Source organism: Schistocerca americana, chromosome 8 (assembly GCF_021461395.2).
Source record: "Schistocerca americana isolate TAMUIC-IGC-003095 chromosome 8, iqSchAmer2.1, whole genome shotgun sequence".
Classification (NCBI taxonomy): Eukaryota; Metazoa; Arthropoda; class Insecta; order Orthoptera; family Acrididae; genus Schistocerca; species Schistocerca americana.
Genome location: NC_060126.1, coordinates 258,538,251 through 258,553,812, shown reverse-complemented (window position 1 = coordinate 258,553,812; position 15,562 = coordinate 258,538,251). Strand labels below are relative to the sequence as shown.

At 41.8% G+C, this 15,562-nt stretch overlaps 1 protein-coding gene across 1 annotated transcript in view; it reads right to left on the bottom strand.

The window, feature by feature from the left end:
• Positions 1-3,071: 3,071 nt before the first annotated feature.
• Positions 3,072-15,562, bottom strand: part of LOC124545750 (dynein axonemal intermediate chain 7-like) — a 90,384-nt gene continuing 77,893 nt past the window's right edge. The window contains exons 7-8 of the mRNA XM_047124693.1: positions 4,400-4,501; positions 3,072-3,209 (exon numbers count right to left, since the gene is read on the bottom strand). Of these exons, the coding sequence (XP_046980649.1) occupies positions 3,072-3,209; positions 4,400-4,501 (240 nt within the window). The remainder of the gene's footprint in view (positions 3,210-4,399; positions 4,502-15,562) is intronic.

Sequence of the window (15,562 nt, the reverse complement as noted above, 5' to 3'; positions counted from 1 at the left end):
TCCCAAATGACAGTCGTCCACCTCTTGCTGGACTGTCCACTTTTAGCTGCTCTGTAGTGGAGTTTTAACTTTCCCAGCACCCTACCTTCGATGCTAGGTGACAATGCCTCAACAGCAGCTTTAGTTTTATGTTTTGTTCATGAGGGTGGGTTATATCATTTGATCTGAGTTTTAGCGCAAGTCCTCTATCCCTCTGTGTCCTCCACTGTAGGACTTTTAGGGTGGAGGTTTAAATGTGTTGAAGAGTGGCTGGCTTCTCCGTTTTTATTCTCATGGTCAGCCAGCCATGGTAATCTGCTTTCTACTCTTTAACCTCCTCTCCCTGTTTCTTGTGTCTCTCTTTGGTTTTCTTGTCCTGTTTTGTCCATTGTAGTGTTTGTTGCCCTTCTGTCATTCTTCTGGTTCTTCGTTACTCCTGTTTTGTGCTGTATGTCTTCTTTTTCTTCTTCCCCTTGGGTAATTGTTCTACTGGGAAAAATGAGCTCACAGTTTGGTCCCCCCCCCCCCCCCCCCCTTTTAAACTAACCAACCATATAAACTTGAACTACTGTGGTAGGTGTGGGCTTTGTGTCTATCTTGGTTACAATAATGCATTCACTATGCTTTCCATAGTATCTGACCCATGCTTCTATTATTTTATTCATTATTAGACCTACTCCTGCATTACCCCAATTTGATTTTGTATTTATAACCCCGTATTCACCTGAACAGAAGTCTTGTTCCTCCTGTCACCAAACTTCACTAATTCTCACTATATCTAACTTTAACCCATCCATTTCCCTTTTTAAATTTTCTAACCTACCTGCCCGATTAAGGGATCTGACATTCCAAGCTGTGATCTGTAGAACGCCAGTTTTGTTTCTCTTGATTACAACGTCCTCTTGAGTAGTCCCTGCCTGGAGTTCCAAATGGGGGACTGTTTTACCTCTGGAATATTTTACCCAAGAGGATGCCATCATCATTTAACCATACAAAAAAGCTGCATGCCCTTGGGAAAAATTATGGCTGTAATTTCCCCTTGCGTTCAGCTGTTCGCAGTACCAGCACAGCAAGGCCATTTTGGTTAATATTACAAGGCCAGATCAGCCAATCATCCAGACTGTTGCCTCTGCAACTACTGAAATGGCTGCTACCCCTGTACAGGAACCACATGTTTGTCTGGCCTCTCAACAGATACCCCTCCATTGTGGTTGCACCTACGGTACAGCTATCTGTATCACTGAGACATGCTAGCCTCCGTACCAACAGCAGGCTCCATTGTTCATTTAGATAGGCCCTTTATATCTGTAAATAAGGTTGTTATTGATCACATAAGGACCCTGGTGATGCAGGATAGGCAGAATAAAAGAATCACAAGCAGAGAAGTTGCAGATGATGTTAAAATTGATTCCATTTTAATGGAACATTTGGACCTCAGGAGGATCTCACAGCAATGTGTTCCAAAGTTGCTAATATCTGAGCGGAAGCGACATCATTCAGAGACCCTACATGACATGCTAGATACTGTGAACCATAATCCTAACTTTTTTTAACACAGTGATCATTGGCGATGAGACCTTGGTTTATGGGTAAGACCCAAAAACGTAGTTCTAGTCATCGTTATGTAGAATTTGAGAGAGCAGCCTTGCAACACACTAAAAGAGGCTTTACAGTAATGCTTCCAGCAGTGGCAGCAGTGTTGGGGGAGGTGTTTAGAAGCTGAAGGTGACTACTTTGAAAGTGAATGTGTCAAACAATTGTATCTGAAAAAGAGATTGATTTTATAAATAAAAGTTGGATGCTTTTTCAACAGCCCATTTTTATGGCCTTGCCAATACTGAATGCTGCCTTTCTCCACATCTGAATGACTCCAAATCTATCTCCATGACCAGCTACATCTTCACTCACAAGTATCTCTCCTTCGAAGGCCGCACAAACAAACAAATCCACAGTATAGATATGCGCTCCCATATGACAACATCCCATACTAACATACACTTGGACCATCAAGAGGGCTCCTTCCTAGTCACCTAGAATCGCAACTCCCTCACTAGCTTCACATTAATTAATGATAGTTACATGATTTGGATCAAGGGTGTGGTTATCCTATCGACGTTCCTCTAGAAATGTGCATGGTACATGCAATACCAGGATGACTATGTCACCATTATCTGTGGAGTTATGTACAGAGAAAAATATACAAAGAGCATTTGTTTTATTTATATGTGGATGTCAGTTTCTGCAGGACCAATACTGGGCCTTAAAGCTCTGCAAGAAATAAAATAAAATTTGTAATGTTACAGCTTCCATAGCTGATACATATTTCATCAGTTGCTGATTTAAACAAGTTTTTTATTTAAATTGTATAGGATATAGGAAGCCTGGAAAATTCATTTTTGTCACACAGGATGTGCCTGATTTTGGAAGTATTTTGGGCTGTTTCTGGAAGAAACTATAAAACAAGAAATTATAGTGTTTTTTTTTTGTTTAGGATGAATTATAACATAAATGAAAGGAATGAGAATATCATGCTTGTTATTTGTACACAAATAACCTACTGTTGGCAGGTGGCATACAGATTTGCTTTCACACACACACACACACACACACACACACACACACACACGAGAGAGGGGGAGTGAGAGAGAGAGTGAGTGAGTGAGTGAGTGAGTGAGTTAGCTGGGTTAAATGTCGTTTAGGTATGCAGTGCTCTTGTGCTCTTCAGAATCATGAAATAGCTGATAGTGGTTTATACATTTTATTCTTTCAGTAGTAGCTTCTGATAAGTATGAAATCATATATGGTTAAAAATTGTTTCACATATTTGTAATTTCAGAAGCAGTTATAAGCTATGTTACTCATCATACTGAATCTCCTGGTTAAGTTGAAAATAAAGGTATTCGAGGTACAGGATCTATTCAAAGGTAAACTGAAAACAAACACTCCAAAATTACTGCACAATTTATTCATAGGACTTTTTTTCAAATGAGCAATAAAGTACAAGACTGTATAATAAAATGCTGTACAAATATACTGCATTACACATTACATAAAACATAAAACAAATATAAATGTAAATCATTTATAATTAATCATGAATAGCTGAGCACTCTTGTTTTTTGCAGCATTTCATGCACCGTGTGCACTTGAGAATAGGAAACATCCTTCATTATTTTTTTGGCCTGTGGTGACGCCTGATGTTGCAGCAAGTGATAAAGATCTGCATAAAACTATAAAATAAAACAACATGTTACTGTTTCAAGAATTAATATGTACAGAAACTGACTACAAATATGTAAAAATGAGACAGCTATTAAAAACAACAAAATATCATTAATTATGACTATCATTTTACAATACGAATATATCAGATCTAATGACCACAGCTATGGAAATAACACACAGTAACCCCCAGTCCCAAGCAAAAACTACAACCTGGAATATTTATTTAATGTTTTACAATGTGTTAATAGTTCAAAGCACTAAAATTATAAATGTTAATGGGAGGTAGTAGATTTCCATAGACAACTCAAGATGAGCTAGCTAACACATCAGACTACCTGTGACTGATTCCAGTGTTGATGTCTTGATACACTGGCACCAATTAATACCCCAACAAGATGTGTGGTAAAAGACATAGTGAAATAGGAGTCTGGTAGAGCCAGAAATGAGGAGGCCCAGGAAGCTTTAAGGGTAAATGGTACATTTATGATAGGTATGTAGTGCAGAAAAACATCTTAACAATTATTTTAAATGTGTTACTGATAATACGTGCCTATCAAGTTAAGTAAGTACTGTCTTGAAATATCTGAGTGCAGTCTTCACAAGTAACTTGATATGATGTGTCACCATAAAAAGTTCATTATAAAATCTTTAAAATAAACACATTCTAGTGGTTCCACATTTACATCTACACTCTGCAAATGACTGGGAAGTGCATGGTAGAGGGAACTTCACACTGAACCACATATTAAGATTTACCAAATTTGTAGCATCAGTAATGATGTACTCATACAGATATTTTACATGCTTGGGATAGGAAGTTTACCATGTTACACAATTCTTCTTCTAGAAATATACCTACCAGAAAAAGTTACTTGAGAAACCTTATTGAAATCAAACAACTAATGGGAGCTGCTGTGGAATTAAATTATGGTAACAAACTAGAATGTGAAACTGAAACAGGTTTCATTTCAAGTGTCTGCCACAGCAGTCTATGTTAGGAATTAAAAATGTGTGATTAAAATCAGTATGGATAAGAGTGAAAATTATGATTCTTTTCATTACCACTTTATTGTCATTTCAAAAGAAACTAAACATAAGAGATCTTAATATTAATAAGAGTAATAGCTTCACAAAATGCTTTATCCATCTTTACAGTATAATGATTTGCATGCCCTGAGAATATTATTTAGCTTACCTTTAGGCCAGGAACTACTTCTGATACAAATGACTGGCTGAACTCGGTGCAGTCAACAAGGGTGGCTTTCAAAGGTGTTGCATGCAGAGTACTGTGGTTTGCCTTGAACAAAGAAGTGACACTCAGTACCCAAGGCATATTATTTGTCTTAATGGTTTTTGAGTGTTCTGTCAGGTGAGATTTGAGAAGTCCCACAATGTTTCAGCAGTATATCAGTATGCCATTATCACCTGACTTGGCATAAATAAAAGGTGACATATAATTCTATGTGATTTTTTTTTTTAGTTTATCTTGCAATACCAATAACAAAATACATGGTGTAGAGCCAGGTCTTGGTGTCCAGCAAGCACAATATTTCATCAAACGACCACACTGCCATCATTAGGTGTGCTGATGAGGTCCCCTTCTGCACCTCTCAGCAGATTCTTTAATTACACAAAAGGAATGACAATTAATGTTTAATGTATCAATGACATTGGAAAAGAGCACAGGTAGTCGCAGTCTTCAAGAAGGGTCGTCGAGCAGATGCGCAAAACTATAGACCTATATCTCTGACGTCGATCTGTTGTAGAATTTTAGAATATGTTTTTTGCTCAAGTATCATGTCGTTTTTGGAAACCCAGAATCTACTCTGTAGGAATCAACATGGATTCTGGAAACAGCGATCGTGTGAGACCCAACTCGCTTTATTTGTGCATGAGACCCAGAAAATATTAGATACAGGCTCCCAGGTAGATGCTATTTTCCTTGACTTCCGGAAAGCGTTCGATACAATTCCACACTGTCGCCTGATAAACAAAGTAAGAGCCTACGGAATATCAGACCAGCTGTGTGGCTGGATTGAAGAGTTTTTAGCAAACAGAACACAGCATGTGATTCTTGAGTTTCTCCCGGCATATTTGATAATCAAAATATCCACGGGTATGCTGCCGGTCTATAGTGTCCAACGGGCACAATATTTCGGCGATCAAACATGTCGCCATCATCAGGTGAACTGACGGACTGAGCTCCTGTGAATGTGCCGGCACGGAGATCCGTACGCTATGGCTGCTCAGAGGGAACTGGGTTCGGTCGCGGCGGCAGCCGATTTAAATAGCCTCCGCCCGCGGCGCGCTCTCTCCGCCGTCCGCGCCCAGCGCCACGGTCGCGTGGTGGAACAGATTGCGACGGCGTCTGAGATGACGTCAGTGTGATGGCTCTGTCCGCCGTGGTCGTCACAACTATACACAGCAAGTTGTTCTCAATGGAGAGACGTCTACAGATGTTAAAGTAACATCTGGCGTGCCACAGGGGAGTGTTATGGGACCACTGCTTCTCACAATATATATAAATGACCTAGTAGATAGTGTCGGAAGTTCCACGTGGCTTTTTGCAGATGATGCTGTAGTATACAGAGAAGCTGCAGCATTAGAAAATTGTAGCGAAATGCAGGAAGATCTGCAGCGGATAGGCACTTGGTGCAGGGAGTGGCAACTGACCCTTAACATAGACAAATGTAATGTATTCCGAATACATAGAAAGAAGGGTCCTTTATTGTATGATTATATGATAGCAGAACAAACACTGGTAGCAGTTACTTCTGTAAAATATCTTGGAATATGCGTACGGAACGGTTTGAAGTGGAATGATCATACAAAATTAATTGTTTGTAAGGTGGGTACCAGGTTGAGATTCATTGGGAGAGTCCTTAGAAAATGTAGTCCATCAACAAAGGAGGTGGCTTACAAAACACTCGTTTGACCTATATACTTGAGTATTGCTCATCAGTGTGGGATCTGTACCAGGAGATAGAGAAGATCCAAAGAAGAGTGGTGCATTTCATCACAGGGTTATTTGGTAACCGTGATAGCATTACGGAGATGTTTAGCAAACTCAAGTGGCAGACTCTGCAAGAGAGGCGCTCTGCATTGCGGTGTAGCTTGCTCGCCAGGTTTCGAGAGGGTGCATTTCTGGATGAGGTATCGAATATATTGCTTCCCCCTACTTATAACTCCCGAGGAGATCACGAACGTAAAATTAGAGAGATTCGAGTGCGCACGGAGGCTTTCAGACATAGTTCATCTCGCGAACCATACACGACTGGAACAGAAAAGGGAGGCAATGACAGTGGCACATAAAGTGCCCTCCGCCACACACCGTTGGGTGGTTTGTGGAGTATAAATGTAGATGTAGATGTAGATGCAGACAATGAGGTCATTAGAGGTGGAGCACAAGCTTGGAGTAGGGAAGGATGGGAAAGGAAATTGGGCATGCCCCTTCAAAGAAAGCATCCTGGCATTTCCCTTAATTGATTTAGGGAAATCATGGAAAAATCTAAATTTGAATGGGTGGATGGGAATTTAAAACTATTGTCCCCCTGGAAGTGAGTCCAGTGTCTTACCATTGTACCACCTTATTCAGTTTTTGTTCAACAATTTAGGTAAGCTCACCAGTCCCTTTTCTTCATCCCTCTTCCTTCCCTTCAACCCTTCTGTCAGAAGAAAGAGCCACTGACTCTAGAAGCTTGCACATTTCTTTAATATTTATACATACTTTCTTCTGCTGCCACTTAGTGACTAGAATTTTTATCCATCCAGTCATACTATAATTCCATGTAATTCTGATAGACAGAGCACTGTGAATGCCAACTTTTTGAAGTTCAGTAATTGAGTATGCTTTAGGTGTTCATCTCGCGAACCATACACGACTGGAACAGAAAAGGGAGGCAATGACAGTGGCACATAAAGTGCCCTCCGCCACACACCGTTGGGTGGTTTGTGGAGTATAAATGTAGATGTAGATGTAGATGCAGACAATGAGGTCATTAGAGGTGGAGCACAAGCTTGGAGTAGGGAAGGATGGGAAAGGAAATTGGGCATGCCCCTTCAAAGAAAGCATCCTGGCATTTCCCTTAATTGATTTAGGGAAATCATGGAAAAATCTAAATTTGAATGGGTGGATGGGAATTTAAAACTATTGTCCCCCTGGAAGTGAGTCCAGTGTCTTACCATTGTACCACCTTATTCAGTTTTTGTTCAACAATTTAGGTAAGCTCACCAGTCCCTTTTCTTCATCCCTCTTCCTTCCCTTCAACCCTTCTGTCAGAAGAAAGAGCCACTGACTCTAGAAGCTTGCACATTTCTTTAATATTTATACATACTTTCTTCTGCTGCCACTTAGTGACTAGAATTTTTATCCATCCAGTCATACTATAATTCCATGTAATTCTGATAGACAGAGCACTGTGAATGCCAACTTTTTGAAGTTCAGTAATTGAGTATGCTTTAGGTGTTCACAGCAGTGGACTTCAACAGTACACAATCCCTTCCATGTTTGCTATGCCAAAGTCATAGAGTATTTATTAATATGAGACTTCATAGTTCAAAAAAATCTTTGAGACTACCAAGGAGAATCCCTCTTTAACTAGTGGGTAGAGAAAAGTCATCACATGATTTTTCCTGAGAATTCATCCTCGATAACATACTACTGTATGTGATAAATGCAGTAGCTGCATCCTCCTCAGGCTCCTCCTCCATTTCTGCAGTTCTACTGTCAGCATAGGGCAAAGGACTCTCCAAAACTAACACTGCGTGTAGGCATTTCAGTTCTTGAATGAAACTCTCCATATCCTAAAGGGTGTGAGCCCTGTTTACCAATGATTTGATGTTCCAATTCCTCTGCACTGGATGGTGACATCTGTTTAGGTGAAAGTACAAGTTGGTGAGCATCTTCTTATAGAATACATTGTGGCCCAATGTACCATCTCCTCTCCTTTTTACCAGTTTTGCTGGAAGAATCTGAAGAACTATATTACATACCTCTGCAGGGAGGAGATGAATCACTGTATGAAGAAGTCACTCAAGCTACTCCATCAGAGAAGCTATTGTCTGAGTACTTCCAGATTTATCAGGAGATATCATTATGAATATGTGGTGCAAATTTTCACCAAAGTGATGCATCATTTGCACTCAGTGAAAGTTAGGAGACTGAGAAAATATACCAGTTTTTACTTGATCAACAAGAGAGTGGGCCCTGCTGGAAGATAGAGTGTACCGGAAAATACAATGAGGTCCTCCTAAGAGAGTAGAGAGAAGCTACTGTGTTCATTCCATACAGAGGCACATTATCCAGGAAAATAGGATGAATTCTTAGAGACTGCATTGTAAAGAATGTCATCTGTCCACTGATCACAACACATTATCTTACAGCACCAAAAGTGATCTGAAACTATGGACTTCCAATACCTGTCAAATCCTTTGCTAATGCAGCATGACATACAAAGGGCAAACGGTATATGCCACTGAAATCATTGCACTGAATGTGAATGGCATACTTGAATACTACAGATCAACAATTTAGTGGTTGCAGTGGGGGAGGGGGGAAGCAGAAGAGAGATATACGTACAAACTGAGACGGTCAGTTCATCAACATAACTGATGATAACAGTTGTTGGCCAAAATGTTGGGGCTTCTGGACACTGACATGAATTAATTTGTCATAAATTATATGACTTATTTAAGTTTGTGCTTTTACTGCCTCTCACCCTCTACCACCCTACCTGTCTCATAGTAGTCCACCATATCAACCTGAACTTTTTTGCAAGGAGTGTCAGGAGCAGCAGCTGATTTTGGAACTAACTCTTAAATTGTCATTATTGTGACAAGGTTAACACTTTTCATTTTATTGTGGTATGTTACCTGGACTGGGAACTCCTTACACACATTCTATGCTGCTTTAGTTATTTCATGTTCCTTGGCAATGTCATCACCATCTGGTTTTGAAATACCATGTGACTCATATGATTTCCCTTGTAGGACACCCAAAAACTCCATAAGAATTTTACCTCAGTATCCATGAAGTTTAAGAACTCACAAGATTTATTGCTAATTCTGTGCACTACTCTTACTTTATACCATAATTCTATCATCATGAATTATGACATCTGCAGTGGATTGCTGCAGTTTGTTAAACTAACTATACCTGTATAATATGGATGCCTTATTTTTCTTATTTTCAATTTTTAAGATTTTAAGTGTATAACATCTTATATTGGTTAAACATTATAAAATACAAATTTTCAGTTCATTTAAAATATTTCTGTGAGCTGGGCTGAGTGCCTTTTGGTGCAGCAGTTAGGATCAATGGCACTGCTGCTATTGTTCTTAACAAATATGCTTTCAGTGATAAGTGTTGTATTTCACTGATGCTTTTGGATTTAGAATTGATTCTGGCTACAAGATCAAATTGTTTGGTGAAGGTGCCAGGTACTTCAAAACATCTACATCACGGTGGCTCCAATTAGGAAATGTAAAAATTGTCACCTACACAGATAAGTGTCAAAACACAAGCAGTGCATCTTTCCTACTGTCTATGGATTCAGGATATCCATGGGTAACAAAACAGCAGTAAATCAGCTGGTATGACTGACTCCCGCATGTGGTCCCTCTGTCAGTCATAGAAGACCACCATGAGCTCACCTCTTTCATGTGCCAGGTAATAAGAGAAGAGTTGCAGCAGGTAGAAATGTCAGCCAAATAAACTAGAGACAGCAACCACTGGTGTAAACCCCACATATCAGGAGGTAACAGAGAATGTTGAGGAAGAGGTATATCAATCTTTAGCACCGACCTCTGTGACCAGTTAAATGTACCATGAAAAATGGACTTGGCCAACTTGGTCTTACGCTACAGCTGTTAATGACAACCCAGTATCTGAGCAACATAGGTACAGCCAACTCCTCTTCCAAATAAAATGCCCCACAGAGGAACAGACATTTCAAGGAAAGAAAACAACATGCCAGTATGTTTTCACTTTAGACACCCTGAACATAGGGTATCATCCACCAATTAATCAGCACTTACACAGGATAAGGACCGAGGGTCTGCTGCTACTGCCACTGTCTTTGCCTTTGCCTCCTCCCTACGTGCCTTTCCCAGCCTTACAGGATATACCACTGTGGTGTGGACCCACCTTCCTTGTGGACATCACTGCGTCCTGTCTCTCCTCTAGGGCCCCGATGCATGCTGCTGACCTTTCTCATGATGCTTTTCTACCACCTACACTTCTGCTATCACCTGGGCCAGCACCACTGGGTCCTTCACATCAGCATTCCTGGCACCACCACCCGAGTTGCCTGAGCACCTTCATCGTCGGTGCAGTTCCGTCACTTCAAGGACTTGGATGTCAAGATGCTACCAGTGCCATTATCACCGTCCTCGCTTAGAGTACTTCATAGGGAGAAGGGGGAGGGTGGGGTGGGGGCAGCTGCTATGCATGTCAGTGGGCACACAACTTCTGACCCTACTCACCAGTTCTGGCCCTTCCACCACTCCCATCATCACTTGCAGTGCCCACCAAAGGGGCCATGGACGTGTCATCAGTCATTTTGATGCATGCATCAGAGGAGCACTCTTACCCCAAGGGAGAGGGTGCTATGACCCTGTACGTCATACATGGCACCAGGCTGCTGGTGTGCAACACTAATACCCCACTAATGGCATCTGGACAGGCCAGCCACCAGAGCCCCTCTATGACTTGTGCACATGGTGCAGCACCTGCCACACCATCTACTGGAGATTGCCTCCATAATGACAGTGTGTCAGATACCCACCCTCAGATTATGTTCTACTGATTATTGCACTTTTTTATATTTGTTGCTTACTTGACTGTGTATAAATAAACTCTTATTGTTTGTGGCCACTTTATTGTTTGTACCTAGCATTATAACATTAAGGAATAATGCTGTGTTCACATTAGTGCCAGTTACAACCAAAGGCAGCTGTTTTACACAGATTCAGCACTCAATCTATGCTGTGTTTTTTATGCTATGATACAAGGAAGATGGTATTTCATTGCTTAGTTGGTAAGCATCTCTGGACCTCTACGTACACATAACAGTGAGCCAAATTTTGAAGTACTTCAGACCCCTCCAGATGTGAAATTATATGCTAGAATAATTATATATAATTAAAAGCACTTTTAAATATTATGTGCACCTATAGATGGGAGGATATTTCAGAAACATCACCAGCACACTGCTCCAGCATTGCTTTTATTCAATTGTTGAATATCTGGAGATCAATTCATGACAAACACAATTCACGTCTTGCTTACAGTGATGCTTCACTTACAGTTAACTCTTATATTTCTTTCATTTAATTGATGTGATTATAGAGAGCAGTTCATATAAAATATAATAATATTCAACTTAAAATTAATCCTTATGTGGCATTTATAGCCTGCTATATTCTTTACAGAACATGCAAGACTGTATGTAAAATTATTGTAACAGATAGTTCTGTGCTTTTTTAGAATTTCATTAAGATGCATCCCTTATCAAGAACATGATTTTCTGGATAAATAAATGAATAAATAAACTTCTGATCATTTCTCTTCATTCAATACGGAAAAGCATCACAAAATATTTATAATTATGGCCAGGATGGATTGTACACTTTCTCTACAATTGCTGATACTGATGACCTCACATTCACTCCGGTCTCATGTTTAATTTATACTTTTTCTCTTTTATGCAATATTATCATTTCCATTTTTATTTGTATTACACATTCATTCACATTCTTTTCACTTCTTCATTCATTTTCTGGTGCTTGCCATCAATAATTCACATAATTACTGCTATATTCACCTCATCATTCTTGTTCTTTAATCTAAACACACACAAAATATTTTTGTGCCCCTCTTGAGATTTTTTGTGTTACTTTATTCAGGGAGATGCCTCTGATTTCTTCCTTCCATGCATGTCAATGTATTGCTCATCTTTATATTGCCTCATGCTGTGGTCATCCACTGTGGTGTAATGGTTACAGTCACTGGCTGGTGACATGTGACCACTGGGTGTAATGGTTATAATCACTGGCTGGTGATGTGTTGGTTGCTGATTTGATTCCAATATCCTGAAATTATTTGTTACTTAAGCTTCATTATATCTGGAAGGTTCTGGGACTTGCTTATTTTTGGAAAATTGTTATTTTCTATAACATTCTATGTCTGTGAAAACAGGAACATTCTCCGATGAGGCAGACAGTTCAACTTCATCTGTACATTCACGCATGCTACATAAATGTGCTTTAAGCATGAAGTGCCCATAATTTATACAGGACAATTGAATCTGATTGATGAAAGGAGAAGATATGAAAATACATTAAATAAAAAGGAAATGCAGATGGTAAAAAAAATGAATTTGACAAAAAATGTGAACTGGCTAAATAGGAATGGCTAGAGGATAAATGCATGGCTGTAGGACCATGCATGACCAGAGGAAAGATAATTGTCACTTACTGGAAAATTAAAGAGATCTTTGGAGAAAGGACATACACTACTGGCCATTAAAATTGCTACACCAAGAAGAAATGCAGATGATAAACGGGTACTCAATGGACAAATATATTATACTAGAACTGACATGTGATTACATTTTCACGCAACTTGGGTGCATAGATACTGAGAAATCAGTCCCAGAACAACCATCTTAGGGAGTAATAACGGCCTTGATACGCCTGGGCATTGAGTCAACGAGAGCTCGGACAGCATGTATGGGTACAGCTGCCCATGCAGCTCCAACATGATACCACAATTCATCAACAGTAGTGATTGGCATATTGTGGTGAGCCAGTTGCTCGGCCACCATTGACCAGACATTTCCAATTGGTGAGAGATCTGGAGAATGTGCTGGCCAGGGCAGCAGTCGAACATTTTCTGAATCCAGAAAGGCCCGTACAGGACCTGCAACATGCAGTCGTGCATTATCCTTCTGAAATGTAGTCTTTCGCAGGGATCAAATGAAGTATAGAGCCATGGGTCATAACACATCTGAAATGTAACGTCCACTGTTCAAAGTGTCGTTGATGTGAACAAGAGGTGACCGAGACATGTAACCAATTGCACCCCATACCATCACGCCGGGTGATACGCCAGTATGGCGATGACGAATACACACTTCCAATGTGCGCTCACCACAATGTCGCCAAACACAGATGCGATCATCATGATGCTGTAAACAGAACCTGGATTCATCCGAAAAAATGATGTTTTGCCATTTGTGCACCCAGGTTCGTTGTTGATGTGAGCAAGAGGTGACCGAGACATGTAACCAATTGCACCCCATACCATCACGCCGGATGATACACCAGTATGGCGATGACGAATACACACTTCCAATGTGCGCTCACCACAATGTCGCCAAACACAGATGCGACCATCATGATGCTGTAAACAGAACCTGGATTCATCCGAAAAAATGATGTTTTGCCATTTGTGCACCCAGGTTCATCGTTGATGTGAACAAGAGGTGACCGAGACATGTAACCAATTGCACCCCATACCATCACGCCGGGTGATACGCCAGTATGGCGATGACGAATACACACTTCCAATGTGCGCTCACCACAATGTCGCCAAACACAGATGCGACCATCATGATGCTGTAAACAGAACCTGGATTCATCCGAAAAAATGATGTTTTGCCATTTGTGCACCCAGGTTCGTCGTTGAGTACACCATCGTAGGTGCTCCTGTCTGTGATGCAGCGTCAAGGGTAACCACAGCCATGGTCTCCGAGCTGATAGTCCATGCTGCTGCAAATGTCATCAAACTGTTTGTGCAGATGGTTGTTGTCTTGCAAACAGCCCCATCTGTTGACTCAGGGATCAAGAGTGGGTGCACGATCCGTTACAGCCATGCGGATAAGATGCCTGTCATCTCGACTGCTAGTGAAACGAGGCCATTGGGATCCAGCTTGGCATTCCGTATTACCCTCCTGAAACCAGCGATTACATATTCTGCTAACAGTATTGGATCTCGACCAATGCGAGCAACAATGTCGCGGTACGATAAACCGCAGTTACGATAGGCTACAATCCGACCTTTATCAAAGTCGGAAACATGATGGTACGCATTTCTCCTACTTACACGAGGCATCACAACAACGTTTCACCAGGCAACGCCGGTCAACTGCTGTTTGTGTATGAGAAATCGGTTGGAAACTTTCCTCATGTCAGCATGTTGTAGGTGTCGCCACCGGCACCAACCTTGTGTGAATGCTCTGAAAAGCTAATCATTTGCATATCACAGCATCTTCTTCTTGTCAGTTAAATTTCACATCTGCAGCACATCATCTTCATGGTGTAGCAATTTTAATGACCAGTAGTGTATATTAATTAGTATGACCTGTCTTGCTAGTTGTGTTCTCCTTGAAGGTGTGGGAAAACATTATACACTCCTGGAAATGGAAAAAAGAACACATTGACACCGGTGTGTCAGACCCACCATACTTGCTCCGGACACTGCGAGAGGGGTGTACAAGCAATGATCACACGCACGGCACAGCGGACACACCAGGAACCGCGGTGTTGGCCGTCGAATGGCGCTAGCTGCGCAGCATTTGTGCACCGCCGCCGTCAGTGTCAGCCAGTTTGCCGTGGCATACGGAGCTCCATCGCAGTCTTTAACACTGGTAGCATGCCGCGACAGCGTGGACGTGAACCGTATGTGCAGTTGACGGACTTTGAGCGAGGGCGTATAGTGGGCATGCGGGAGGCCGGGTGGACGTACCGCCGAATTGCTCAACACGTGGGGCGTGAGGTCTCCACAGTACATCGATGTTGTCGCCAGTGGTCGGCGGAAGGTGCACGTGCCCGTCGACCTGGGACCGGACCGCAGCGACGCACGGATGCACGCCAAGACCGTAGGATCCTACGCAGTGCCGTAGGGGACCGCACCGCCACTTCCCAGCAAATTAGGGACACTGTTGCTCCTGGGGTATCGGCGAGGACCATTCGCAACCGTCTCCATGAAGCTGGGCTACGGTCCCGCACACCGTTAGGCCGTTTTCCGCTCACGCCCCAACATCGTGCAGCCCGCCTCCAGTGGTGTCGCGACAGGCGTGAATGGAGGGACGAATGGAGACGTGTCGTCTTCAGCGATGAGAGTCGCTTCTGCCTTGGTGCCAATGATGGTCGTATGCGTGTTTGGCGCCGTGCAGGTGAGCGCCACAATCAGGACTGCATACGACCGAGGCACACAGGGCCAACACCCGGCATCATGGTGTGGGGAGCGATCTCCTACACTGGCCGTACACCACTGGTGATCGTCGAGGGGACACTGAATAGTGCACGGTACATCCAAACCGTCATCGAACCCATCGTTCTACCATTCCTAGACCGG